General features: G+C 46.1%; 2 protein-coding genes across 15 annotated transcripts in view; one reads left to right on the forward strand and one right to left on the reverse strand.

Moving 5' to 3' along the window:
* SESN1 (sestrin 1) overlaps positions 1–22,594 on the forward strand; it is a 70,214-nt gene extending 47,620 nt beyond the window's left edge. For 2 of the 9 annotated variants that reach the window (XM_038175890.2, XM_038175893.2), the window contains 10 exons: positions 13,444–13,509; positions 14,410–14,610; positions 15,522–15,704; positions 16,907–17,137; positions 18,423–18,570; positions 19,213–19,325; positions 19,572–19,762; positions 20,073–20,217; positions 20,981–21,034; positions 21,468–22,594. In XM_038175890.2, the coding sequence (XP_038031818.2) occupies positions 13,444–13,509; positions 14,410–14,610; positions 15,522–15,704; positions 16,907–17,137; positions 18,423–18,570; positions 19,213–19,325; positions 19,572–19,762; positions 20,073–20,217; positions 20,981–21,034; positions 21,468–21,554 (1,419 nt within the window). In that variant the 3' untranslated portion in view covers positions 21,555–22,594. Of the gene's footprint in view, positions 1–8,376; positions 8,501–8,546; positions 8,869–11,999; positions 12,134–13,443; positions 13,510–13,591; positions 13,953–14,409; positions 14,611–15,521; positions 15,705–16,906; positions 17,138–18,422; positions 18,571–19,212; positions 19,326–19,571; positions 19,763–20,072; positions 20,218–20,980; positions 21,035–21,467 lie in introns of those variants that run through there. The other 7 variants (XM_038175892.2, XM_027454740.3, XM_038175897.2 and 4 more) reach the window with 6 other exon arrangements.
* A 4,001-nt stretch (positions 22,595–26,595) lies between these two features.
* ARMC2 (armadillo repeat containing 2) overlaps positions 26,596–27,880 on the reverse strand; it is a 64,454-nt gene continuing 63,169 nt past the window's right edge. For all 6 annotated transcript variants that reach the window (XM_072036129.1, XM_072036130.1, XM_072036128.1 and 3 more), the window contains one exon: positions 26,596–26,970. In XM_072036129.1, the coding sequence (XP_071892230.1) occupies positions 26,813–26,970 (158 nt within the window). In that variant the 3' untranslated portion in view covers positions 26,596–26,812. The remainder of the gene's footprint in view (positions 26,971–27,880) is intronic.

Consider the following 27,880-nt stretch of genomic DNA (forward strand, 5'->3'; position numbering starts at 1 on the left):
GAGCCCTGAGAACAAACTTGCTGTAGAAAATGTGGCCCTTGGTTGTGAAAGAAAAGGAAGAATACAGATGATCTTGCAATATGAGTTCAAGGGGTGCAGGGTTTTATTCATTTATTCTTACAGAGCAGAGAGTCAGCCTCTTGGAAACAACATTCAGCTACACACACGCTCTTATTTTATTTTTTAAACCCTTCAGGTCATCAGATCAAGTTGGAGCCAGTTCACAACTGGTCAGAAATCATGGCTATCGAATGGGCACATGCCTGCTGTACCCAGAGCTGCTGGTCTTTAATGCTGTCCCAGCAAAAATCCTGCCTTACCCTGGGGTTCCTTCTTGTTTGCCACAGCTGCAGCTGCCCTTCTGGATCCTGATGCAAGCTCTGGGCTTCACCTGCAGGCTGTAGACACTCACACACCTTGCCTTAGTAAAATGACTCCCACCAGGCTTTAGCCAGGTGATCCTCAGGTGAGCCTGATGCTTGAGTCAGCCCTGCCAGACTTTGCTGGTTGAAATCCTAACACACACCCCATTTCTCTGTGAGCCCCAGGCCGAAGACCACCCCAATGACTTCTCCTGGACTCAGCTCAGTCCTGTTTTAGCCATCACGCAGTGATCCCTGACAACTCCAGACCTAAGCTTTGCCAAGTAATTCCATATTAGCTGCAGCTCCAGGAGTCAGACACTGGCCCTTGGTGGCTACAATCCTAACCTGGGTTAGACTCAGCCATCCTTGTTGGTGAAAAGTGTGATAGTACGTGTAATTTTTTTTTTTTTTTTTTTTTTCTGAAGTCAAATTTCACATTGGCATAAACCATTTGCTACTCTTGAAACTTGTCTTTTAAAAGGGGAAATACATTTACATAAGTAAATGCAAATAGTTAGGGCCTGTTTTTTTCCAGAATAAAGAAATAAATGATTTTTGTGGCAGTCTTGTCTCATGAGAAGGAATTCTCAGCAAGATGACAAACACCCTGATCATGAGAGAGCTTCTCTGTTGTTGTTAATAATACAGGCATGTCAGCAAACCAAACAGATTTTTTTGCTAATAGTTAAGTTTACAAGCCTCAGTGATCATTGTTGCATCTTCATTGGCACTGAAGATTTGGTTTGGGTCTGCTTAAATTTTCCACATTGTTTTGCTGACTTGGAAGCCCTGCAAAGTAGTTAGGAGGTAAGAAATAGGGGACAGGTATGATTTGTAGCTTTATTGACACAATGAGAGGGTTTTTGAACGGTATAGCTTCATGTCCTGTAGAGCTGATTTGTGAGCTCAAATGTCAACTGTAAACACCAAAGCCCTTATTAAAGGATATTATCCCTATTTTAATACTCTCTTACTGTGTGCATTTGTATTTATTTACTCGTACTTATCCCACAATTCCTCTGACATTTGAAAATGCCATAAATCAGGCTTTAATGTTCTCGTGATTGCAAAAATATTGATTCTGCTATGGAAACCTGAGAGCATTGTGTCTTTTTGTGGCATGCCTGCTGTATGTATTTTGTGTGTGGTTTCAGTGCATTTGAATCTGAGGGGCTACCCGTACAATGCTGGCCTTTCTCAAGACTTTTGAAGTGTATCATATGGGTGAGATGCTGGACAGTAATTAGGGTGGTCCAGCAATAGTAGGTGGCCTTTCGTCTCTTACAATAGCAACAGATTTAAAATTATGATTGTTAACAGTGGTTTTATGGCTAAATTCCCGTATTGTGGTTAACTTTAAAAAACAAACAAACAAAAACTGTATTTCAACAGAAAGTGCCAGAATTGGTTTCAAGCCTGCTTTGACTTCATTCCAGTTGCAAATACATCTTTGAGAAGGTAGGTGGGTGACGGCAAGAACAGATCCACAGTTTAAACGTCACTGATGCAGGCAGCAGGATCGCAAAGCCCAGAAAAGTCTCGTTTTGTTGAGATCCCAAGCAGCGCAGTTGCAGAAATCTTCCTGTGATTTTCTGGTTGTCCTGCAGGGACCCAAAGCCTCTGTGGCCAACAGTAAAGGGCTGAGGTGGCCGTAGAGGTAGGAGGGCAAGGAGATGGTCCTGCAGGCAGGCCAGGCTGTCCCAGATGCCTTGGAGGAGCTCTCCAAGCTCCGGACAACTCCAGGATTTAGGAAGATGTGCTGTACCCCAGGGACTTGCAGCACCCAGAGGATGGTCTGTTTTCTTAACTGCTGTAATTAGACATCAGGAGATGTTCTTCCATGATGATGTGCTTAACTTGTTGCCAACACAATGTTCTGAACGAGTTGACAAATCCTATAATATTGTTGTACTTGGCTCTGCGTATTAAACAAATACGGAGACAGAATCAATCTTGAGGATCTTACAACCATAAAACATCAAGAGAGGTCGTTACAGAAGATGCTAGGAAAATAAAGCTTTATAGGTATTTAGATTTTTTTTTTTCCTAATAAAGATCTGATGGTTTTCTCCAAGCTCACAAACTCAGATAAATACTGCATGCTATTTGGGTCACAGCTAGACCATGGAAAACGGAAAATAAAAAGTGTTTTTTAGTGTTCCCCCCCCACCATCTGCAGCTCTGGGCTGTATTGGGCACGTGCCTGAAAGTAGCAAGTCTAAGAAAGCCACAAAACAGTTCCCCAAACTGCTGTTACTGATATAAGGGCTCCTGAATCTCTTGTGGTACTTCCCATATTCGTTTGGTATTGTTTCACTTGATTTTATCTCACTTCAACAACCAAGCTGTAGAAAAAGAGTTGAAAACCTTGAAGTGCATTAAATGACGTGACACGCTTTTACTGCATTATATTCTTCTTGATTTATTTTCACGGGGAAAACATTGAATTTATAGGGGGGAAAAAAAAAAAAAAGAAAAAGGAAGAAAACCAGTTAGGTTTTGGCTGTAGTGTGATTAATCTCACACTCAAAGAAGTGCAACTGTAATAAGCATCTTATAAACAGCCAGTTTATAAAAAGGCTCTGGGTCGCTTGCTGTCATGGTCTCACCCAATTCCAGTACATCAGGTTAGCAGTAGTACTCCTTCAGGTGTTTTGTCTGTTTTGTTTTTCTCAGCGCTTGCCGTTGTGTCTGACATCTGTCAGAAGCTAATAGTGAGCTGCCTTTCATTGCTTTCATTTCTGTTTTCATACAAGGACTATTTCCAAGGTCAAATGTAGTTCTAAAAAAGTAGAAAAACTCACACAGGGGTGATTCAGCTCATCTTCCCTTGCTTCGGAGATGCAGGTTTGCAGCGTGTAACAGGTTTTGTTTGCAGTGGATCACCCAGAGTGATAAGGCAACTTCCATCCCTGTAGGAGGGGCGTTCCAACAGCACCTTTACACGGCAGTGGTGAGGCACTGTCTGACAGCATTCCAGCTAGGGTAACAAATAAGGTATTGCATGGCCTCCGTGCTCTTAATTGAATCAATTATGAGGGCTCGGAGTTGCAGGAATTACCCAAGGGTGAATTTTCACTCAACCGAGAAAGGATATTTGTCCCTTTCCAGTATTCATTTTGGGGACAGAGCGCCTGAGAAAAGAGTAAAATGGATCCCAGCTCCAAGGAGCTGTTGTGGGTGTTGGTGTGACCTGGCGGTTTGGTAACTGAAGCGGAGAGCAGAGACCTCTTTAGACAAAACCGGTGCTAGACGGCTATAAATTAAGCATTCTTTTTCTTGAATGAACTCCAAATGCACTCTTATTAAGTGAGTTTTGTTTTCAACTTCGATGTTTATGTAGTCTTGAGAAAGACTGTGGAGTGGCTGGCAGCCTGCAGATGCTCTGCTCCCCAGAGAGTGGCAATGTGCAGCTGGACAGCTGATCCCCTCGCCTTACACCCCCTCCTCTGAAAGATCAGCAGTTACCAGCGAGTTACCAAGGTCAGTTTTGGAGCTAGTTAATACAGACTTTCCACCTGGGAGAGCTGTGCCTAAGCGGGGAGATGCTAACCAGAGTATTCTTGCGTGGTGCACGAGCCCCAGGCCACCTCAGAAGAAAGAGCCCACTTTGCTAACATGGGATGTGCACAGCAAGCCAGATGAACAACTTCTGTAATTCAGTGGCTATTTATCAGCCTAGGAGGAGCTGTGTACCCTTACGAAAAGGGGAAAGAATAATCTGGTAAAACATTCTTTCAGTCTGCTAATCTTTAGAAACACATCTTCCTAATCTACCTAGTTGGAGTAGTCTTAGAAACCGTAAATCAGGTTTTGTGCCAAAGCATGAATAATCTCAAGATCTCAACTTCTTGTAGCTCCCTAAACTTTGTACTTCTGCTACCTAATGACTGCAGAAGGGGATGTTAAATTTGGGCAAGCTCTGAGGGGGAGGAAAAAAAAACAAAGCAACAACTTGTGGTTTAGAGGTGGGGTTGAACTGTAGAAATCTAATCACAGGCAGAAATTGCTAGAAGAATGACTGTTTGGGGATGGGGGGGGCATAAGAGCCCTGAGTTGAAGGTGTTGCCATTAAGAAAGCAGCATGTAAATAAGAGCTATAAACAGAGAAGTTGCATTTCAGGGATGCACATGGTGGACAAGAACAGACAATAAATATTGTCTCTTAATAGTCTAAAATGTTCAGTCTTAGCCTTACATTCCTAAAGACTGCAAGGTGGAAAGCTTCTGTATATTGCTGTGCTCTTATTTCCTGATGTGGCCGATTTTCAGCCCTTTGTTCTCCTAAACAACTTGTTTTTGTCCCTGCTGTAAAGGTATCAGGTGCAGTGCTGTTCCTAAGGGCTGGTCCCTTTTGACACACACAGCAAGAATTTAGGCTCAGGTATGCACAAAGAATACAGTTTACCTTCCTCCCTAGAGTTATGCGCTGATGCTAATAATAGAGTGCAATTTTTTTTGGAGACTGACAGATCAGATTGTTAAGTTTAAGTAAAAAAGAATGCTTTGAAATACTGATCAATTTTTCTTGACCCGCTGATGGGCTGATAGAGTCTTCTATTTAATTTAAATTCTTTCATCGCTGTAATTAATGGTTCAATTGCTGCGCCTCCCCTCCTGTTATCATGATAAAGATTTTTGCTATTTTAGAAATAACAAGCGTATAATAAAGGGATAGAAGAGATTAGGAGATATGTTTGAAATATGTTATGAAAAGGGTAGTGGCTGTGGACAGCCAGGAACGAGAGGAATCCACAGGGAAACGTTCAGAGCTGCTGCTGTGGGGCTGCTCAGTCATTGCCGAGGCACCTGGCGACTTCCTTGAGGCACCAGATGAGGCAGAGCTGCTCGAGCTGTTCTTCTTGAAGAGATCATTGCCCCCATGCTCTTCGCACTGCTGCTTTGCTAGGGGTCACTGCCCCCTGGGATTTGTTTGTGGCTAGGAGCGCCTAACCTCTGTCAATCAAAATGAGCTAAAAATTGCCCAAATAATAAAGGAAAAGAAATTTAAGAAACAAAACAAGTCCTGAGTCATTTGGACTGTAAGCATCCCGGTGTGAAGCTGGGTGGAGGAGCCCCTTCACCTCTGCAGGCCCCAACATCTTGGGCTGTCAGTTGCAGCTGGGAGACAGCACCCTCAGCCACTGCCTTATGGAAGAAAACACGACGATGCAGTTCGAAGAACTAAAGCAAATCAGGTACCTCAGAGCACCAAGGAACTCCTTGTTTGCCTTTGTAAATATTTCTGGGAAAGAATTGTCCGATCATCCTCTGAGCTGCTAATTGGATGTCCAGCACGGAGCAGCACCAGGCGTTTGGAGTGCTCCTGCTTGGATAGCTTTCCTATGGAAAGAATTTGAGATGCTGGCCTGCCAGTTCTTCAGAGTCATCTGTTTGTGCTGAACTTTCCTCAAAAAGTCACCCTATTAGTCTCAAATGGCCCTGCTCCAAGTCACAGAGGGTAAGCTCAGACACATGTGTTTGCAGGATCAGGCTTTTCACATCGTAACTGATTGGTCTCCTCGTAGCTTCTCTATTACACTTCCTTCACTGCAGCAACAAGGAAAGCTTGCATTTCTGATGACCAAACCTCGTGAGCACAGATGTCGAGTGCCATCCTTTTATGCCAGCAACTTTTATGGAAGTGCTTGCTGAGAAGTATGCTTCCATGCTGTAGGTGCTGCTCGCCTGAGGTGACCCCGTGCCTGTATCTACCATATGCTCTTTCTGGGTGAAAGGAAACCTGGTATCTCCCTGTATTCTCACGTTAAATATTTGTTGTTGGTTTTTATGTAAACTGCACCAAATGTGTCCCCACATCCCCTGGCTGCATGGGATTCTGCGCTCAGAACCCAAACAAACCTCGTGCCGGCATTGAACCGTATTCCTCCTGACATCTCTCATACCATGGGGGGTAGCTCGCCTCGCTAGACCCAGAATGGAAATAATTTCAGCGTGCAGCTGCGTACTGACTTATAGATCAGCTCTTGGCTCCATTTTGTGCATTCCTTGATCTGGGGAAGCTGCACTTTGGAAATAGTCGTGTGAGCGCTGCTGTGAGACAGCACTTGCAGCAGAGCAGGCTGATGAGCTTCTGCTACAGCAGGGACGTACCTGGGGCCCGAGCAGAGCTTGTGTGCTCAGGCCATATGGGAGATCTTTTAAGAGCATTATTATTTGTTTGCTACAGCTGTGTGACTTCCTCTTCCCCTTTGGACATGCTTTTTCTGACATGTTGCCACTGCCTTCATCTATCCTGATACAGAAAGCAAAGAACACAGCAGAATTTTCTGCTGTCGAGTTGGCCGTTTCATGGGAGAAAATTTCCCTTGGGTGATGTCAGAGAAAAATCTGTATCTACTGAGGTTCTTTGTATAGGAGCAAGTATCAGCATAAACAGGCTTCCTCACAAATACTCAGACAAGGTGACCCGCTACAGTGAGGGAAATAGAAAAACATTTCAGGGAACTGAGCGCTGCACTTTTTAGTTATTTATTTTTCTTCCAAGGACGTTAACAAATTCACTGAAGGGCATTACATTTCATCTGACATCCAGGAAGGCTTCTTAGGGTGAGGCATCTTCGTGCATGTCAACTTTTCAGGCCATTACTCTCATTTTCAACAGTTTTTCTGAGCACCAGCCCGCCCTTTGCCTGTGTTGCAAGAGGAGCCCATTCCTCAGCTCTTTGTTAAGTTTTGGCCTGAAGTGAGGAAGTAGCCAGGGGGAATTAAGCAGTGCTCTTCATTAGTTTATTTTATTAGCTCGCAAAACGCAACCCTCCTTGCCAGTGTGGAATTCTTCTTCTTTTTCCATGCTTCTGTTGAGCGCTTTACGAAGTGCAAGCAGGTACGACACACGCTTCATTTCTTCTGGAGAAACAGGGCACCATAAAACCAAGTCCCCCAGTAAGGAGCTGTGGCACTTGGCACATCTCTGGGTAATTTAATGTGGTACTGCAAAGCCTTTGGAAGCAGAGCATCCTTCCACTCTGCTGAGTTAACTTTGTAGCCCAGACAGGAGGCAGTAGTTGGAAAGTGGAGAAGAAAGAAAACAACTTCCAAAGCTTTAGCATCAGAAATGTGCAGAATGGGTGCCTTGAGCCCTGGTGCCTCATTCCCCTGTCCTCGGTGTTTTCTGTGTTTGGCTGCAGGACTCATATACCCATACCAGAAGCCACCAGTGAAGAGTTTTTCAGTGTTCAGTTTTGCATTTAAAGGAGTGTAAAGTTCAGTGTCGTGGAATTTCCCTGCTTGGTTGTTACCAGATAGCTCGTTAGAGCTCAAGATTGGGTCTGGGGCATTGCAAAGCATAGGCAGGAGCCTTCATCCCCCAGGGGACTGTGTCAGAGCTGTCCTGGCCTCCTCCGCTCTAAACTGCAACTTCTCTTTGTGTCTGTCATTTTATTTTAATTCACAATATTCGCTGGAACGTGATTTTACACACTTTAGCTTCGTAAACCCTAGATTGCTTTGGAAGATGAGGAAAAACTCAGGGCGTCCAGTTCAGAGGCGTGTTTCTGTTGAGCTGATTGCTGGCCTAACATCCCCCCCCAGCAGAGGTGGGAGATGGCAGGCAGCTGGCAGCACGTCCAGCCCCGGGGGGGGCAGCGGGAGAAGCACAGGCTGCCGCAAACAAAGGCCGAGTGTTTTGCTGATGTGATTGCAAAACATATGTTTGCCCGGGACTGTTATGATCTTGGGAATAGGCGCGAGGCCAAATTTCTGAAGCAGCAGCACAAATATCTGCGAAATGTTCGCCTCCTGCCACGGCTGGGCTGAGCGGGTGGCGGGGGAAGGTGGTGAAATGAGCCGGGGACAGAGATGGTGGCGGTGGTGGTCTCAGAAAGAGGGCTCGGGCTGCCCAGGGAGCCGGTGGGGTCAATCCTTGGGGGTGCCTGAGGGGAGGCTGGACGCGGTGCTTGGGGACGTGGGTGACCCTGGTGGCAGGGGGATTTTGGAGCCATGACCACAAAAGCCAAGCGGGGGCGCTGCCCGGGGGCTCCAACCTCCCCTCAGCCGGCTCGGGGCCCGCCTCACGGCCGGGGCCCGCCTCACGGGGCGGGCGCTGAGGTGAGGCAGGGCCCGGCCCCGCGCTGCCGCCAGAGGCTGGGCCGGGCGGGCGGCGGCTGCAGCAGGTACCCGGCGGGGGCTGAGGGGCCGGGGGGGAGCGGGGCCGCCTGGCTGGCCTCGGGCAGGGGATGCAGCGCTGCTTCGGAGCTGGGATGCCTGATATCTGTCTGACTCGAGCCCTGCAGCCTGGGGGGTTGATGAAACGCGGTCTTTTAAAGGATGTTGAGGCATCGGGAGAGCGTTCCCGTATTGATTCTTAAAGGGTTTTGATTAATATAGGAGGAAAACGCGCTCGGTGAAGCAGCAGTTTGGTTGCTGTGCTCTGGCAGCGCTTTGGAGCTTGCCCGCAGGTCTCCGTGCGGGTGCGGGCATGGCCAGGGCTCAGGCTGAGGGACACCTCCGGGGGACACAGGGAGTGGAAGCAGCATTTGGGGTACGTGGGCATCTGGGGACTGCTGTTATGGGAGCTTAATAACAGTCGGGGTCGGCTTGAGAGAGACACAGCGATTGCAGAGGCTGCTGGATTACATCAGTGAGCAGAAGAGGAAAAACTGCCTGGTTTGGTTAGCCCTGCGTTTAGAAACTGTGGTGCTCATGAGCTGTGGTGTTTTGTTTTTTATTTTTTGAGATAAAATAATTTATTTTTAATCCCTACTCTTTGTTTCTTAATCCATCTGCTTGCAAAAGCTACCCATCTGATAAGGTAGCCGCACGAGCAGGACCAAAAATACATCTTTTAGGCTGAGTACGCACCAGCTTGGTGCTAAGAGCACAGGGAGAGCAAAATAACTTGTCCTGTGAGCCCAGTGTGGCAGCCCTTGTCGTTAAGATCTAAACGAGGAGTCTCAGACGTTGTGGGCTGTCAGTGTCACCAGCAGAGATCTCGCTGTCGGTGACCTTTAAAGGGGAAGCAGGAACCAGACAGAGCGAGGGCAGCAGCAGCCTCCCAGACGGGTAAGTGCCAAAGCCTCCCTTGGAGAGGCAGTGCCAGCATCTCGGACACGGAGATTCTTTGGGTCTTGTTAGCCTAGAAGAGTGTAAAGCTCTAACTGAATGTATTTAACGTCGGCTGCAGATGCTACAGCATCCTAAGCTGAATTTCCAGCACTGGCACAGTGGAGAAGTGGGGGATTAAGTCTACCGGGGAATTGTGCTGAAGAGGTTTGAACCCACAAGTTGTTTATTGTGCTGTACTTAACCCTGAGCTTGGAAAGGAATGTGCTTAGATTACATAAAATGACCACTGGCCGTCTGGGGAAAAGTTACCCACAAAAAGCATCGCCTCAGACTCATTTCCCTCTGTATACCTGTGCTGATTCATTTATATTGCATTACGGAATGGGACTTCCATAAAATTTTGTTTGAGTCGAGCAGTGCTTAGTGGTTAGTCAGGATACAGATGATTTGGGTGAAGATGTTAATCCAAGCGTGGTTTAGTGAGGTAAATTGATAATTCTCTTTTCACTTCGCATGTGGCTTGTCTGTGACAAAATGTTCTGTTCTGTCTGTTTCGAGGGGCTGAAGTGGGTATATAAATCAGCATCTCCGGGAGATACAGCATTTGATATTGGTGCTGATTGTACTTGAGGGGAGCAAAATGACTCATTGTGTTTTAACCCAGGCAAGCAGTCTGAAGATTGTGGTTCACGGTTAGTGCTCAGCTGGTGAATCCTGAATTACCGAAAATCAGAAGTTTGGTGGCAATCACCGTACTCGTCTGACCAAACTATGATTGAGTTTTGGGAGAAGTTTGGTGATAAGAGGCAGAGCTTTAGCTGCCAGGAGCCGGTAGCAGGGATCTGAAAAAGCATTTAGGCTCAACTACGGAGCAGTAGCTGTAGCTGGGGTTACGTGGCTGTTCCTGGTCTCAAAGCCCTGCATCCCTGCACGTAGCTCAACTCTGCTTCAGTATTCCTAGGTGGAATTTCTGACATTGGGTGTCTGTTTAGCAGTGACATTTCTTTGTTTTGAAAAGGTTTAAAACCAAAGTAGATGATGATCTGTTACAAACAGCACTGAGAACATCGTCCCCCAGGTATTAAAATGCATCTCCTAAGCATTTGCAATTCAATTTTGCATCTCAAGCTTTTACTTCCATTTGATAGGAATGCTGTTCTTGACAAGATACTTTAAAAATTTACCTAAAAACAGGCTTGACTGACAGTATTAAGCTACAGAAAAGCTGTAAGTAGAGTGAGTTTCTACATGCTGATGGATTTGTAAGTGGCCTTTGCTCAGCACATCTGTGCATGCCGTACAGATTTTGGGCTCAGTTGGCATCATGGAGTTAGATAAATGGACTGAGAGATGGGTGAGAGAGAGTGGTAACTGGGAAGCTTAATTAAGTTTGCAGACTTGTCTCATTAACTCCTCAGCCTGCGTTCTGAGGAGCTGTTTCTTGGTGTAGATTTGCATAAAACACACATTTCCTGGTTGAGAGGTCTCTGAACAGACACGGTCTGATGGTTAGGGCATTAGCCTGTGACTTGCGACCTCATCTTAAGCCATTGGTCTTCCTGTAGCAGCCTCGGGTAGACACCCAGCTTCTGCGTTTCTCCTTTTTTGTCTAAGGGGGAGATATTACACTTGGTTGACTCTGCAGGACGCAGGAGAGAGGTGCCCTTCCTGTGATTTCCGAGGGAGCCTCCTCCAGCCCAGCGACACAGCATTTGTACAGCTGCAGCCGCCCGCGGTGGATTATCGCTACGAGGTCTTACTTGCACATCAGGCCTCAGTTGTGGTCGGCTTTCTGCTGAGCTCGGAGCTGGATTCAGCTGTGGAGTTCCTGGTTGGAATGGAAGCGGCGCGGCGAGGTTAACAAAGGAGGAAAGAAGCCAGGAGAAGCTTGCTGGGGAAACCGCAGCGCTGAGGTCACCGGTGCGCAACCTGATGGGCTGGAATCACATGAAAGCCGCTTAGGCTTTTGTCAGAAGCAAAATAAATGTTGGTTGTTTGCATCTGCTGCTCGGCCTGGCCCCTGGCTCCTTCGCTGAGTGCTTGTTGGTGTCCTGCGAGGGGTGTCCTTGCCAGGAGGCAGAGGGGCAGGGGTGCTGCAGGTGGCCCGGGAGGTGGCTCGTCCTCCAAAGGAAAGGCTGGAGGGAGGTGTGTCTAGGATGAGTGTGTTTGGAAGGCATTGTGGAGCTTGGAAATACAGCAAAAAAACAAAGGAAGGTCCTCCAGGAGTGTTCTGGGCGTTATTTCTGGGCTGTCTGTGTCATGTTAAAGCATTGGGGTGCTGTTGGGCATCCCCAAGCTCTCCCAGCCATCATTTGAACCCCTGCCATCATTTCAGGGCCTGAGGAAAACAAGGCGACTTCTTCAGCCCCCCAGGAAGCCCAACGTCACTTTGCAGAGAGGGCTCGCTTTTTATTTTAGCGTTGCCTTCCTAACACTGCCAGTTCTGTGCAGCGTAAACACAGCAGTTTGGCCCCGGCATGCTTTAAAAAATGTAACACGTATCGACGTGGATGTGTTTCAGATTGCCGGGCAAAATACATCAGCGGTCGCCTCGCCTTGTTTCTGAAAATTTGTTTTTTCTTCTTCCTTGTAACTCCCCTGGGACAGGGCCGACTGAAACGCAGTTGTTCAGGAATTAAACTTCAAGGTGTTGCTCTTGGAGTGGCTGAGCTGGCAGACAACTGCAGGCATCTGTGAAATTACCCGATGTGTACCGCCGTTCCCTCTGCTGTCATTTGCATGTAAGGTGTTTCTCTAATTTGCTAGCGTGGCTGCAGCTGGGATAAGAAGCTGCAATATTACTGAGGAAGAGTGATAGGATGCTTGGGGAGAGAGGGCTTTTAAGAAATGAATCCAAGTGGCATTGCTGCAGCACCTCAGCTGACAAGCAGGGTGTGTTTGTGAATGTCAGGAGGAGGAAAAAGCCCCAGCACAACCCTTAGTGTCCTGTGGGATACCTGAAAGGGCTGCTGAGAACTGCTTCTTGGCCTCCATTTACTGCTGTAAGAGAAGTGAGGGCTGCTGATTTAGGTCTGAGAGGTGCTGGAGGCTGGTGGAGTCTGGTGAGCTTTGGTAGCTCTGAGGTGGATCCGTGCTGGTTGTTTCCAGCCTTCAGAAGCTGGCTTTTAGTCTTAGTGGAAAGTTAGGGAACGGTAACTGATTAATAAAATTGCTTCTCGTGTGATGAACTCCTGCAAATAGAAACCTCAGCTAAGGACAAAAGGTGCACTAGAAAGTGAGAGCAGTATTGCTTGGCTGTAACAGCCTTCACCTATGTAGGGAAAACGCAGCAAAACTTAAATCTGGCTTTGGCAGGCAGCTTTTAGGGGCTCTGCTCTTGAATCCTAAAAGAGCTGTAGACACCCCTCTACTCTGCCTGCGGTGCCTCAGTACCGCAGGGTGCTCCCCCTTGCCTCCGTGTGAGCCTGAGCAGCTACTTACCCGTCTTGAAAAGAAAGCCTTGAAAAGAAAGCTGGCACAGATGTAGATCAGGTACTTTCAGCAGTTTAAGACCTCTTTGAGGTCGGGGGAAAAAAGAAATCTGATTAGGGTTACAGCTGTTTCATTTCCTGACAGATGCACGGAGTGTTATGTGCTTGCTGAGTGCGGATGTGCACACATCCATCAGTCTCGTTTTGTATCAGTGGCATAACCGCACAGCAGCCGGCTCTGTACTGAACAACGTGTCCCGGACGCCCTGCCAGAATATCTTGCCTCCTGCACAGTTTTTCTGTGAACCAGGTTGTGCTGTGCGCACACGTATAGCTATATTTGTGTCTTTTTTTTTTCTGTGGTCGACAGGGCCTTTGTTGTTGCAGGTTTTGTAGCTGGAGTGGGGCTGCGCTCTGTAAACAAGTGTGACTGGTCCTCAAGTACTTGCGGAAAAATAATTTGCATTCGTACAAGTGGTACTGGCGAAAGTACCGGGGGCAGAGCACCCCGAGTACCCAAATAAGCTCAGCCCTGAATGGCAAATTCTTTTCTTTCTTGCAGCCGCAGCTAAGAGGCTGTTTATAACCGAGCACTGAGATGGTGTGTTTTTCTTTTCTAGGAACTTGGAATACGAATTCCTAGACCACTGGGACACGGACCAAGCAGATTCATCCCAGAGAAGGAGGTGTGGTGGTGTTTTCAAGTACACAGTGAACTTTATGCTTTTAAGGAACAGCTCTTTTAGTAGTCACCCACAGTTGGTTTCAGGACAGCTGCTGAACTGCAAAACATTTTCAGTTGCGATCACATTCAGTCCTGGCGAGCCTTTGGCCACGGTTCTGATGTACAAAGCAACGAGAGCCCGGGGGAGCTCTGGAATAGTTGTGACACCTCCTGCACTGCTCTCTAGCAGCAGAGAAACCCAACACTGCTCTGTGTCAGAGCGTGTGTTTCCTTGTGAACATCCGGATGTAGTTTCCTACTGGTCCCCGAGGTACCTGCCCCTCTGCTCCAGGGTTAGTTTTTCTTGAGCTGCCATCCTGAAGATCTGACAAACTGCCGAGTGCCAGAGCAGTGCTGGGGCTCCTCTCCTGAGCGACTGGTAGGAGAACTTGGAGCAGAGGACAAGTCAGTAATATGCCTGTGGTTTTCTAGGAATTTCTGAGCCTTAAACTTCAGTTTCCTTTTATAATTCTCACTTGTCATCTTAGCTAGCTTTTTCTTTTTTTGCTTTTTCTTTCAGTAAAAAATATTTTTTCAGTTAGCTTGCTCTTTCTATAATAACTTCAGATGAATTTGGGGCACTCAAGAAAGTGAAGGTGAGAGTTGAGGAGAAGTCAGTGTTGCATGAGAGAAAGTATAAAGGCAAAAATCTCTTTTTGCTGCTGATAAAATCATTTGGGATCCAAATGAGAGGTGCTGAGAGGATCTCCTGCTTGCATTATGTGCACTGATTTAATGCCATTAGGAGAGATATCTTACAATTCCTTTCACTGGAGGCCTGGGTGCTGCGGTAATACATTTTTTTTCTATTTTATCAGTACTGCTCAGACAATATTATTCATCTCTCTTTCTGTTAACGCAGACCATTCAAGTGGGAAACGAAGACGCCATGATGCACACGCTGTTCACAGAGTCTTTCGCCACGCTGGGCCGACTGGACAACGTTACCTTGGTGATGGTTTTCCACCCGCAGTACCTCGAAAGCTTTCTGAAAACTCAGCACTATCTGCTGCAGATGGATGGTCCGCTCCCTCTTCATTACCGGCACTACATCGGGATAATGGTATGCTGGAACGTAAAGCAGCGAGCAGAAACAGCCGCTTTGGCAACTGCCTCTGATCTTTTTTAATAGCAGTGTTTTGCAGTTTTTAGTTGGCAGGGCATTTCGTCAGAAGCTAAGGGGAAAAACAGAGTAGGTTTGTTTGTGTCTGTTTTACAAATTGTTTCATAAGATCAGTACTTTATGTTCATAGTTTCGGTAGGAATGCAAGGAAGAGAAAAAAAATCTGTTATAAAAATAAGAGTTGTTTATTCCTGGTTTCCTTAGTATCTCAGAAGCTGGTTTTCAAGACAGCTTTTTGTATGCGTGCTCTGTCAAATGCACCTCTCTCTAACTCAGTAGTCCCATTATCTGCTTCTGAATCTCTAAATTCTGAGCAGGTTTTCTGCCAGAAGTGGCTGATTTTATGATTTCCTATCTGCTGGTGCAATGGTCAGCAATGGCCTGCTGAAGTTACACTGAAGATTTGCATCCCATCTTATTTTGATGGGAAAAGTATTAATGCTTGAATAAATGACACCGGATCTCTTCTTTGCTGAAAAGCTGCCCTTAGTTCTTGTTCTATGCATGCTGAAACCTGCTTTTCTTTTAGCTGGGGAAGATTTGCCTAGAAGCAGTCTTGATTCCTCTACACTGGAGAGTACTGTGCAGGATGCTACAGGTCATAAAATAAATCTATGCCTGGATGTAGGCATGTTGTTCCTGTAGCCAGCATGGTTAGAGCATAGACACATGAGGAATATTTGTGTTAGGAGAACAATAATCAAAACAGGCTTTTTTTTTTTGAATCATCCTTTGAACACTGCAAGTCTTACTCTTGAATATTTTGAGGAAATGATGACTTGAGGCATTTGTTGTAACGCACTAACTTACTGTCACTGTTTTCTGTACCACAACCGTGTTTTCCTTTTTAGGCTGCAGCAAGACATCAGTGCTCTTACCTTGTTAACCTCCATGTGAATGACTTCCTTCACGTCGGTGGAGACCCTAAATGGTTGAATGGGCTGGAAAATGCACCTCAAAAACTGCAAAATTTGGGAGAACTGAACAAAATGTTGGCTCACCGACCCTGGCTTATCACCAAGGAGCATATCGAGGTAAGTCTTTCACGGAGTAATGTGAACGTACCCTTGTTTTTCAGTAAATGCAGTCTCAGGGTTAAGAGCCAGACAGGGTGAGAAATGTTCTGTGTTTCAGATCACTTTCATTTCGGTGTTCAGTCACTGCGATACCGTGTGCACGATGTATCACTTGTGCTAACCCCATAAAGCTGGCATAATCATTACTGGTCTCAAACCACAAACGGATTTAATTTATGATAGGCCGCTATTTCAGAATTGGCATGTCAGAATTCTGTTGGTGCGGCGCTGCTGTGGTCAGATGTGCGCTTCCTGAAGTTGGATGCTGGCAGTAACCAGAAATCCCCGAGCACTTCTGAGGCGGCGCCAGGCTGAAGGCAGATCACCATGGTTTTTTTTTGGCCCAGTATTCACTGGTTCAAACGCTCGGTTTTCAGAACTCTAATCTCCCTGCAGGCATTTCCGAGTCCCCTGGTGTTTACATCGAAGATAATTTTATTTGGGGGGAAAAAAAGTCAGAACTAACACTTCGGGTGTGCAGCAACAGCAGCTCACACAGTACGGGCACCCTAAATGTGGCTACTGGGGTAATTTTCCCTCCCCTGCCCTTTTCTTCACCCATAGCACGGAGGAAGTGGGTGCTGCCTCCGCGCTGCCTGCCAGGTGGAGAGTGGAGGCAGGACCCTGGGCTGTGGGGGAGGACACACGCTTTGCCAGGAGGCCCAAACCTCCCACACTTTCCTGCCTGAAGGGGAAGTTGGGGTTTGAAGCTTCTTGTCAAACGCAGAGCATTCCACCCACGGGGACCGGGTGCAGGGAGCCCAGCCTTGATGCCAGGTTGTTGCACAGCTGATCTGCCAGGAGGTGCCAGGGTTTTCCAAGTCTGTAAAGACCGGTCGAAGAAAGAGGCAACTGTTGAGGTTGCGTCTTCACCAGAGGCGTGAAATTTCGACACGAGTCAGTCTGGTTTCAGTGCAAACCATATGGTGCAAAGCAGAAACCCCAACTGCCTCGATAGCTGCTGGGGGGCTGGAGAGGGGAGAGAAGTCAGCAGGTGACCTGCTAACAGGACAGCGAGCACGCAGGGAGTTAGGAAGCAATTGTGGATTTTGGAAAACTAATTTTACCTGTCAAATGAAAGCGTTGATAAATTGCACAAAGGTGGAATTGTTCAAACCCCTTTTTAAACATAAGGCTTTTGTCTTGCATTGTTTTTAAAGCAACTTCTGAAGACTGAAGAGAACAGCTGGTCCCTGGCGGAGCTGATCCACGCGGTGGTTCTCCTCACACACTACCACTCCCTGGCTTCCTTCACCTTTGGCTGTGGAATCAGCCCGGAGATCGACTGCGAAGGGGGTCACACCTTCAGGCCACCTTCCGTCAGCAACTACTGCATCTGCGACATGACAAATGGGTACCACGGGGTGGATGACATTCATGCCAGCCCAACTGTGAGTATCTCAGGAAGTGTTTGAACACTCTCCTTCAACAGTAGCTTCTTTGTAAACTGAACACACTGAGGATACCCGTGTGAGCAGCTCTTTTTGTTCAGTGGGATTGCTGAGCCTAACCTAGCTGAGGATTAACCTGGTGAAAAGGTGTATTTAGGAGGAGCTGAAGTGGCACCGGGTAAAGCTAGCAAAGGAAGAGCCGAAGATACAATCTCTCTTGTCTATTTTTCTGATCTCTTATCTGTTTGCCTATCTGAGGGACTGCTGCTGACCTCAGCTAGATGGTGATACATGACCTGAGTAGCAGTGGCCAGGAAAGCTTTTTATTCCACGTGTGCAGTGGAAACTTGGCTCTTCCTTTGATGCTAGCCTTTGATGCCCTGAGGTGTTGGTGGTGCATCACACGACAGATCGCTCACACTTTTCTGACCCTGTGTCTAAAACAGTACTTCCTGCCTGCAGCACTTGTGCTCGCTGAGCTGCACTTGCTTCCAGTTGGTGAGAAACATGATGTGAACCGAGCGCTGCTTTAAGAGCAGTGACAACAGGATATTTTCAATGTAGGTTCCTCGCAGGTTCCTCTACTGTAATAGCGTGGGTGGCATTCAGATCTTGTCAGATCAGCTTGCTGGTTTTCTCAAGGAGCGAGTCGACTGCAAAAGGCAGAGAGAAAAAAAAGGAGAATAATTTAAACTGAAGATAACTTAATTTTGCTCTGTAATGATGGATTTTTACAGGACCAGATACTGAATTAAGAGCATATTGTGGTGGTGTTGAAACAGCTTTTGTGAAGTAAGATTATCTTGCGCTAGCTGTCCTTTGAGGCTTCATTAAATCTGCATTACATTCACTCTTCCTTTCCCTTTCGATATGTTTTCTTCAATATGTGAGCAGAGAAAGGGAAAAATACAGTTGGGTTGTAAATTGTGGTTACTTCCTCTATCAGAATTTCTGTTACAGCCCCTATTTTTTCAGTTGTTGAACATTTAGATTAGATAAAAGAAATTATTTCAGTCTTGGTGTGACAACCACTGGTTCCAAAAAGCTGTGAGTCTTAAAATATACTACAAATACCAGAGATCTTATTGAGAAAAGATGATGACTAAATGTGAACTGTTAGATCAGTGCAAATTTCTTTCAAGAGCCGTTTTCCTGGAAAAATCAGTATTTAATGATGTAAATGAAGGACACAGCCTGCATTTAAATTTTCTGGCTTGACGATTTCTCCTGTAGTTGTCAGTTCTTGTTACACAGGGAAATGAACTATTTGTGTCTCCTTTTCAAGACTACAGAGTCCGTCTGTGAAGTTGAGGCTCTCATGGAGAAAATGAAGCAGCTGCAGGAGTGCAGAGATGAAGAGGAAGCCAGCCAAGAAGAGATGGCCACCCGTTTTGAAAGAGAGAAGAGGGAAAGCATGTTCGTGTGTTCTTCAGGTAGCGCTTAAAAGCAAAGCAGTGGCAAGATTTGTGGCACCCCAAACATAAGTATTAACTTACTGACCAATATTGTGTTTAGTAGAAGTTTATTTCCAACAGAATGTGAAACTTTTAAACCTCTTTCATGAGGTGCTGTATAAATAAGTCCTTAGATGTAGCTTTTTAAGTCTACAAAACATTACAGATGACTGTGAAATAACAATGTTTGAACCTGAGGGTTGTTACAGGTTCTTTAGTGTTTTCCTGTAAAATAAAGTTGGCATGGAAGACTTAGAGGTCTTTTTTCAATAAGCTCTCTGTTCCAAACCAAGTTTCCCCTTTACAGTTTTAAAGACCTCCTGAGTTCAGAGCAAAGTACCCCCTAGGCCAGGGGGATAGGGTGAAGACTGGTACACAAAAGAAAGGAAAAAAGATGTTTGCAGATTAGAAAGATTCTCAGTGTTTTTCATGGAATTGCCTCTAAAAAAAGGATAGTTGAATTCACACTAAGGTGTACCAAAGGATTTATTACAGGTATTCCAGTGAAACTGTGTGTTTATTTAGAAAAGCACAGGCTCCCATTCTCCTGTAACAGTTCCCCTAGTACATTTCCAGTTTGTTCTTACTGAAATTGCATGAAATTCTCTTTGCAATTAACAGAAGATGAAGAATCAGCACCCACAAGAGATGTGTCTCGTCACTTTGAGGATACCAGCTATGGCTACAAAGACTTCTCCAGGCACGGCATGCACGTGCCCACCTTCCGAGCTCAGGTAACAAGGACGGGGGCTGCTGTCAGGAAGCTTGGGGTGCGGTCTGTTTGGTGTCTGGCAAATACCAAACCCAGAAAATGCTGTGCTGTAACTTACTGCCCCATGGATGGCAAGACTTAGAGCAAAAACCAGCTGAACAAAACCCCCACACTGGATGATGTGCCCTGAGAGAGATGACATTAAAGCACGAGGCCTTCACAAGTTCCTTTCTGAAATGCTCCATTCTGCGTTTTTACTTCTTCTAAGGATTATTCCTGGGAAGACCACGGCTATTCCTTGGTTAACCGTCTTTACCCAGATGTGGGACAGCTCCTCGATGAGAAGTTTCACATTGCCTATAATCTGACTTACAACACAATGGCCATGCACAAAGACGTGGATACCTCAATGCTAAGACGAGCGATCTGGAACTATATTCATTGTATGTTTGGAATAAGGTCAGTTTTGCTACGGTGTTTTATACATACCAGCTTTTATCTTATACATATTCTATACATAATTCTTACTCCTATACATAATTCTATATAAAATACTTTTTTGTTTTTTTATTCCTCAGAGCAAAGCAGAGCTATTTATTAAGCAAACATGCATGTTTGTTTTTATTTTAAACATATTTATATGTCTGGGGAAGGGCCACTAGTGGTACAAATTACACAGCAATTTATTTTCTTGAAGGAACCTACAACCAAGGCAAGTGAAATATCTGGTTCTGGAAAATGAAAGTGTTTTTCTTTCAATTCTGAACAGATACGATGATTATGACTATGGTGAAATTAATCAGTTGTTGGACCGCAGCTTTAAAGTTTATATCAAGACTGTGGTTTGCACTCCCGAAAAGACCACAAAAAGAATGTACGATAGCTTCTGGAGGCAGTTTGAACACTCTGAGAAGGTACAGTGCGCGTGTGGTCTGAGGGACATGGGTGGGAGACCTGTTTGGCATGCTAACGCCACACCTACCCAGCTGGCACTCGAGCTTTGGCTGATGTGACTGGGATTCTGCTTGTGTTCAGTAAATTAATTCGGGGGGATAGCACTGCCCAGACTGAAAATTTTTTTTCTTAATCAGTGTTCATATCAAGGGCTCCATTTCTTGCTAAACTCCTCATGAAAATAGGTTAGAGATACCTAGTTATAACAGGGATACTATAACTGGGATGATTTAAGGGTGAAACAAAACCTTGTGTATAGTTTGTTTGTTTTTTGTTAGACTTACAAGCTTTCAAGCACATAAACCCTTCTTTAAAGCCCCAGCCCTTGCATCTCCTTAACCATCAAAATCCAAGGATCTTACATGTTCCTGAATGCAATCACCAGCCACTCTCACCGTCCTCATGGAAATAATATCAATGAAACCGAACACAGCCCCTACATGCCAAACCAAACTCTCAGCCAACCTGCTGCCAGTGAGAGAATGCTTTTCACCCCCCTCCACCACATAGTTTCTGATTTCCTCCCCAAAGAAATACAGTAAATACATTGAGAAGATGAACTGGGGCACTCAGATTCGTACCTCTGGCAGCTACTGAAAGCCTCTACCCCAACGGAGACAATAGTTTCACGGCATGTTACAATTTCTGACATGCCTCACCTCAGCTAACCACTCCCGTGTTGTTCAGGTGATAATTACCTGTGTTTCTCTCTCTGTCCCACAGGGGCAAACGACCTTATCACCTCTTCCTTTGCTAACAACCCCCTCCGCTCCACAGGTACCAACCACCCTTTTGCCTTCAACTAATTAATTAACCGAATTGAGCTCAATTTCAGCAGTTGTTCCCAAGCTGCACATAGTCTGCTGCTGATGAAGGGCTTCTGTGCTTGAAAGCTTGTCTGTTTTTTTCCCAGCTAAACCAGTTGGTCTGCTAAAGGTCACCTACCTCTTCTTATGACCCTGGCCCTGCTTAAACATACCCGTGCCCCATTGCTGTGCCGTGCTACGGTACCAGAGCGTTCCTTAAATCTTTCCTCCTTCAGCAAGCTTTCCTGATAGAGCTAACGAGCTGGGTAGCTGAAACCTGCAAGGCGCTCCCCCACTGCTAAGGCAAAAACTAATGCGAAACCCACAGCCCCACAGACTTCCTTTTACCCGAGCACGTCACTGTGAGCACTTTGCTAACGCTCAACTTGTTTTGTTTCCGAAAGGTCCATGTAAATTTGCTTCTGGTAGAAGCTCGGATGCAAGCCGAACTACTTTATGCTCTGAGAGCTATTACTCGCTATATGACCTGATGCCTCCGGCTGCCTGGCGACGTTGGAATGTTGTGCAGCTGCAGTGTGGCAGAGGAAGATATGAAGCCTCAGGACCAACGGTAGCTATAAATTAAGACGCCCATTGTGCCATAACTCCTTTAGTTTCAGCTATTTCCGTGTTTGGAATATCGCTGCTGCCAGTAGGCAGTGAACGCTTGGCAGTTGAAAAGACAGGGTTGTGCAGAAGTGCTGCCTGATCATGGTATTTTGGCTTTAGACAGCACGGGACACTCTATGAACTTGTGGCAATATAGCAAATGATAGGCATATAGATCTTCTAAGGCAAATACGACAGGAGTTGGAGCGTGAAAAGAAGTGGGACTTGATGACATTTGCTTTCCCTACAAGAATAATCTTAGAAAACGTTGATGCTGCTATTTGTGCTGGTGGAGTGAACAGACCCAGGCTGTTCCAGTTAAGCTAAAAGTGAAAGTAAGCACTGCTATTGTCTGAGCCTTTATTGTGTGTGGTTTCAAAAAAAAGCCTCGTTACTTAGCTTTTTAATCAGAACTCAACCTCTTCTGTCCACACTGATGATTTGAAAGATAGCAGTCAATTTTCTCAAATAATTTAGCCTTAAGATGCTAGAGGACGTTTGTTCAGCATTATTTGGTGAGCTCCAAAGTGCAATGGTCTTCCTATGGAGAGGAGAGGACATCGGTCCTCCGAGCTTTTTAGAGATCTAACTACACGAAGTGTCGAGTAGCTTCTTGTCCTGTTTTTCAAGGGGGAACCGATACCTGTTCAGGAGCTAGGACAAGGTGTGGGAATGTTGTTCTAGACTGCCAAACAGTCCTACTGTATTACATGCCCAACGCTGGTCTTACTGATTTTTTTGCAGTTGCTTAAATAACTAGGCTAAATACGATCTATTTTTAGTAAATCAAAACATGATTAAAAATGCTGACATTTAATATACAGTGGTTTTGGAGAACACATGAATACTTTTGTATGAGTGTGAATCGCTTTTTAAATTTGTCAGTATTATTGGTATTTTTTAAATAAAGGTAACAACTTTTTCTCTTGGTGTCTGTGTGTGGTTTAACTTCACATTTCTCTTCCTGCTGGTTGACTCACTCGTTCACATACCCATTATATTGAAGACTTTTAAAATGCCTGAAACAGTAACTGAGCAAACATACTTAAAATGACAAACCATGATGTTTTCAATTGAGTCTAAAGTGGTAGGAGATAAAGTTTTAAAAAATGTACTTAGCTCTTCACTAAAATTACAGCGGGAACACCTCTCATACCCTCCTGGTCTCCTCCCTCATTCCATCCCTCAGCCCTCTACCCACTATTCAGGTAAGCTCTGCCACACAGGGTTTTCTGTTTCCTCACAGGTAACGGGTGGGAGGTGACTGGAGATACCAAACACATTTTTATACAACCACTTCTTTTCAACAGCTAGCTCTAAATATCACTTGGAGATTAACATGGATTTTAAAACGGTCCAGCAGTGAACTTAGTTTCAGATTAGATTGCTAGTTTTCACAGACAACTGCCAAAAAGGCCTCTGGCATCAAAAGGGATATTCACTTCTGTGCAGTCAGGCTGAGGAATTTATGGCAAGAGGCACCAGGGAGTGGGAGGGGGATTTAGAACAGTTCAGTTGGAAGGGATCAACAGTGATCAAGTCCAACTGCCTGACCGCCTTTGGGCTAACCAAAAGTTACAGCATGCGATCTAGGGTCTTCTCTAGAAGAGAGGGATCTTCTTCTCTAGAAGAGAGGGATCTGGGGGTCGTGGTAGACAACAAGTTGAATATGAGCCGGCAGTGTGCCCTGGCAGCCAGGAGGGCCAACCGTGTCCTGGGGTGCATCAAGCACGGCATCGCTAGTAGGTCGAGGGAGGTGATTGTCCCGCTCTACTCTGCGCTGGTGCGGCCTCACCTCGAGTACTGTGTGCAGTTCTGGGCACCACAGTATAAAAAGGACATGAAACTGTTGGAGAGTGTCCAGAGGAGGGCTACGAAGATGGTGAAAGGCCTGGAGGGGAAGACGTACGAGGAACGGCTGAGGGCACTGGGCCTGTTCAGCCTGGAGAAGAGGAGGCTGAGGGGAGACCTCATCGCAGTCTACAACTTCCTCGTAAGGGGGTGTCGAGAGGCAGGAGACCTTTTCTCCATTAACACCAGCGACAGGACCCGCGGGAATGGAGTTAAGCTGAGGCAGGGGAAGTTTAGGCTGGACATCAGGAAAGGGTTCTTCACAGAGAGAGTGGTTGCACACTGGAACAGGCTCCCCAGGGAAGTGGTCACTGCACCGAGCCTGACTGAATTTAAGAAGAGATTGGACTGTGCACTTAGTCACATGGTCTGAACTTGGGTAGACCTGTGCGGTGTCAAGAGTTGGACTTGATGATCCTTAAGGGTCCCTTCCAACTTAGGATATTCTATGATTCTATGATTCTATGATTCTAGGGTGTTGTCCAAATGCCTCCTGAGCACTGACAGCCCCGGGCCACCAACCACCTCTCCAGGACGCTGCTTCCAGTGTCTGACCACCCTCACAGTAAAGGAATTTCCCTGATGTCCAGCCTGAACCTCCCTGGCACAGCTTTGTGCCGTTACTCTGCAACCATTTACTGCAAGCCCATGAGCCAGGTCATTGCCCAGCCTGGTGTGAACGTGTTTAGCTCAACGATGGGCAGTTTGATACCATCCTTCTGGACAAAGGCCTTACTGAAATCCAGAAGGATTATGGCTGATGCCTGAGTGACCAACTTTTTGGGACACGCTCCTATAGCTGGCCGTAATGGGGGTAGAAACTTTGACCTGCTTACCGGAACGTAGGAGCCTACTGTGTAAGGCAGGAAAGATATGGGTTTGCCCAACCCCACAAGTGGAGTTAAGCTAGCTCAGACTGGTTTCTGTCACCACAGCCCGCTCTGAGAACACTTACAATCCAAGAAGCTAAAATATCTAAAATGATCTAGGGGAGAAATTAATAAACTGTCGAAAATTGTGACTAACAGGAAGCATCTGCTATTTCCTCTTAACTAAAAATACAGGATTTCTGAGGTTCCAAAAACAGCAAAACTTTCCTGTCTGAAGGCATATCATAAAACTAACTTATGCCTAACAGCGTACAAAAAAAGTGTCTTCCCAACCTGCGAGTGGAGTTTCTGCAGCATCTGGTCGCCCTGCTGTCCTTTTATTGGTTCAGAGGTAGGCAGGAAACTTCCAGAAAGCCCAGACTGCATGGTACCAGCATCAAACCTCCAGACACATGCTGGGACATGCACACACTCGCTCCCCTTTGAAGCAGTAAAGAGCAGCGTGTGAAGGACTTCACACCGTCACATTTTCAGACAGGACTAACCACAACCTGCGATTGTAACCACGCACAGAGCTACTCACCTTGGAGCACGGGGCTGAAAAATGCTTGGGGTTTTCCCTGTACCAACGCTTTTGTGGTCCTAAGTAGTGCAGAGCAAGCAAGACTGTTAAGAGCAGTGACAATATCTTTAAAAACGTGAAAACAATCAGTGACAGTGGCAAATTGCTATCGCTGCACAGTGCAGCAGCAGTGTGGGATGCCAAGGTGTGAGGCAGGAACAAGCCACGACACCAGCATAGTCACTGACGTGGTGTGAGCTGCCTTTGTCTGCTGCATGGCGCAGCAGCAGCACCTCACCCGAGTGTCATGGGTGTGAGTTGTGTTCGTGTTCAAAACTCACCCCAAGAGGTGGAGGTGGGGGAAGCTGCCCAAAAGGCCTGGCAACACGTGGAAGGAGGCGGTGTGAGCGTGGCCTTGCTCCCAGTGGCAGCGTGAACACACCCCGTCTGCGCCAGCAACCTTTGAAAGAAAACCAACCAAACAAGCAACAAGAAAAAGCACAGCGTTTTCTTTTGAACATCTGGTTACGGGAGCGTGACAGAACCACCTGCCCCATCAGCAGCAATTAACAATCCTCTCCAGCAGCCCCTGACTTTCCAGCTCATATTTTCAGCTCAAAACTTTGCATATCTGCATATGTTCAACCAAGACAAAAGAAAAAAAGACAGCGGCAGAGGCTGGGTACTTGATCTCTAAGTAGGAACGGCTCCTGAAGTCACAGGAGAGCTGCACTGAAGTTTGCCACAAAGACAACCAAATGGCGGAAGATGCCGTAAGAGTACATCAGAAATTCTGCATTTTGGGGCTTAGAATTGTTACCCACGAGTTTTGTTCAGGAAAAGACGTGGATCTGTGAAGCTCCATGAGTGCTCTGAGGCCTCTGCTGTCCTCTCTGCTCCACCCAGCACTCCCGCACGTGCCTCTTCCTGAAGCCTTCACAGGACAAACTCTTGATAACAAGGACAGCGGTGCCCCAGCTTCTCTCTCCAGCACGGGATGCCCAGTTTTGCCGTGCTACAGAGCACACCACGCTGCTCCGGGCCATTGTTCACAGTTCAGCTGGTTGGATCCCTGAAATAACTCGCATTGTCTTTGAACAGATCCTAACTGCATGCATTCCTGCCATCTCAGGGACTCGAGCAACAAAGCCAGTTTCAGGCAGATATTCAGCATTTTTCAGTTCTGATTAGACCTTCTGACAGGACGTAGCCACGAGGTCTTTTCCACTGCCTCCCCACCCCGCACTGCACAGCGTGGTGGTTGCCTGCCTCTCGCCTTGATGCGGACGCCAAGAACAAATGCCTGCAGCGCTCTCCTCACAGGGGAGCACTTACCCATCGTGCTGCCTTTAATACCCTCAAGAACCAACATCCGCTTGTTTTGCCAAGAAGCAAATGGGGCATTGAAGCCATTTATCTTCCCCCCTCAAAGTGGGAAAAGAAGGGATAACGACTGAGAACATTTTGAGTTCAGCAGAGCTGTTGCTAGAGCCAAACCATGCTCAACAGCTGAGCAGTTCTCCTCTGCGGACTGTAGGGACAAAAGGAACATTGCAGATTTCATTACCTTCGCTGAAGCTTTCTCCTCACCAGTCCCAAAACCTGGACCATGAAACCTTCCCTTTGTTTCAACTTGCCTGCCAAGCAACTACAGAATTAATCGACAAATCACACCGAACAGCTGCTTGATGAACTCAAATGTATTGTAAAAAGCAATTACACATGCAAAAAATTCATACAAGCTTCTCAGAAGATAGTTTCCAGTATATAAATGCCAGGCTTTACTAACTTCCTAAAAATTAACTTCCTGTGCTCCCCACCATACTTACCAATGGCAATGACCAGGTACATGAGAAATCTATAGCTGTACAATCTACATCACAAAAAATACAACTGATTAAAATGCAGTAATGGTCACAGCTGGAACAAAGGAGTGATGGCTTTGAATTCTGTCAAGAAGTTTTTCTGCCACAGGTTTGAACTCTGTCTCCCAATAGCGTTTGTGGTAGTCCCTTAAATCCCTGTCGAGGCTGTAATCCTGTACCAGCTCCTCATCTGTAATCAAGGAAAATGCCACCATCAGTTCCGAGTTAATATTTACCCAACTACGTACTTTCTGACCACAGCACATACAAGTTCAAGACTTAAAAACAACTCCATGCTGACGACAAATGGAGCATCCCTGTCTAAGGGGCTTGGCTTTGACTGAAAATAAAGGATGTCAGAAAATGGTAAGAAGTGTATTGTAGCTTCTACTATTCTCACACCTCAAGCTATAGCTAAATTGTGTCTCTGAGGCCAAGCACTCATTGTGACTGTCAGCCTGAAAGCTACACGGGTTTTAATATTATCTACAAAAAAATTGCTAATAATAATAATAATAAATAAATCTGTTCATCTAACTACACCTATGGTTTTTGTGTCATGATTACTTTGCCAATCTGGTTTGTGAAGACTCTGTCAAGCTGTGTCCACTGCCATGCTTAAAGCACTTGGCCCATACTAGTTAATACACTACTGGTGCCCTCCCTTCCTCGCAAACTTCATAAATAAAACTACAGTCTTAACAGAGACAAGAAATGTTAGGAATGAAAGGACATCATCACTTGTTCTTTCCCCTCCAGTGTGCCTGCCACTGGATGTTGCAAAGAAGCAAACCCTCACGGGAATCAGTCCGCAACCAGGAGCATGCTCCTGAGTCAGGGCTCTACAAACACAGCTGATAACACTGAACAAACGTTTTCCTGCAAGAGCATGGCACAGTTTAACACTCAGAAAGCACATTTGACAGCACTTAGGCCCTAAACGGACCAGAAACGAAGGTGCAATCCCCCTCCTAATGGGCAGCATGACTTATCTTCGCCCTAGGCTGCGACAGAGCACCAGGTTCACAATCTGTTCAATAGCTCTTAAAGAGAGCTGCCTGCTGGGAGCTGAAGGGCAACTTCCATTACCCACGCTGAGT

Source organism: Anas platyrhynchos, chromosome 3, assembly GCF_047663525.1.
Source record: "Anas platyrhynchos isolate ZD024472 breed Pekin duck chromosome 3, IASCAAS_PekinDuck_T2T, whole genome shotgun sequence".
NCBI classification, from domain to species: domain Eukaryota; kingdom Metazoa; phylum Chordata; class Aves; order Anseriformes; family Anatidae; genus Anas; species Anas platyrhynchos.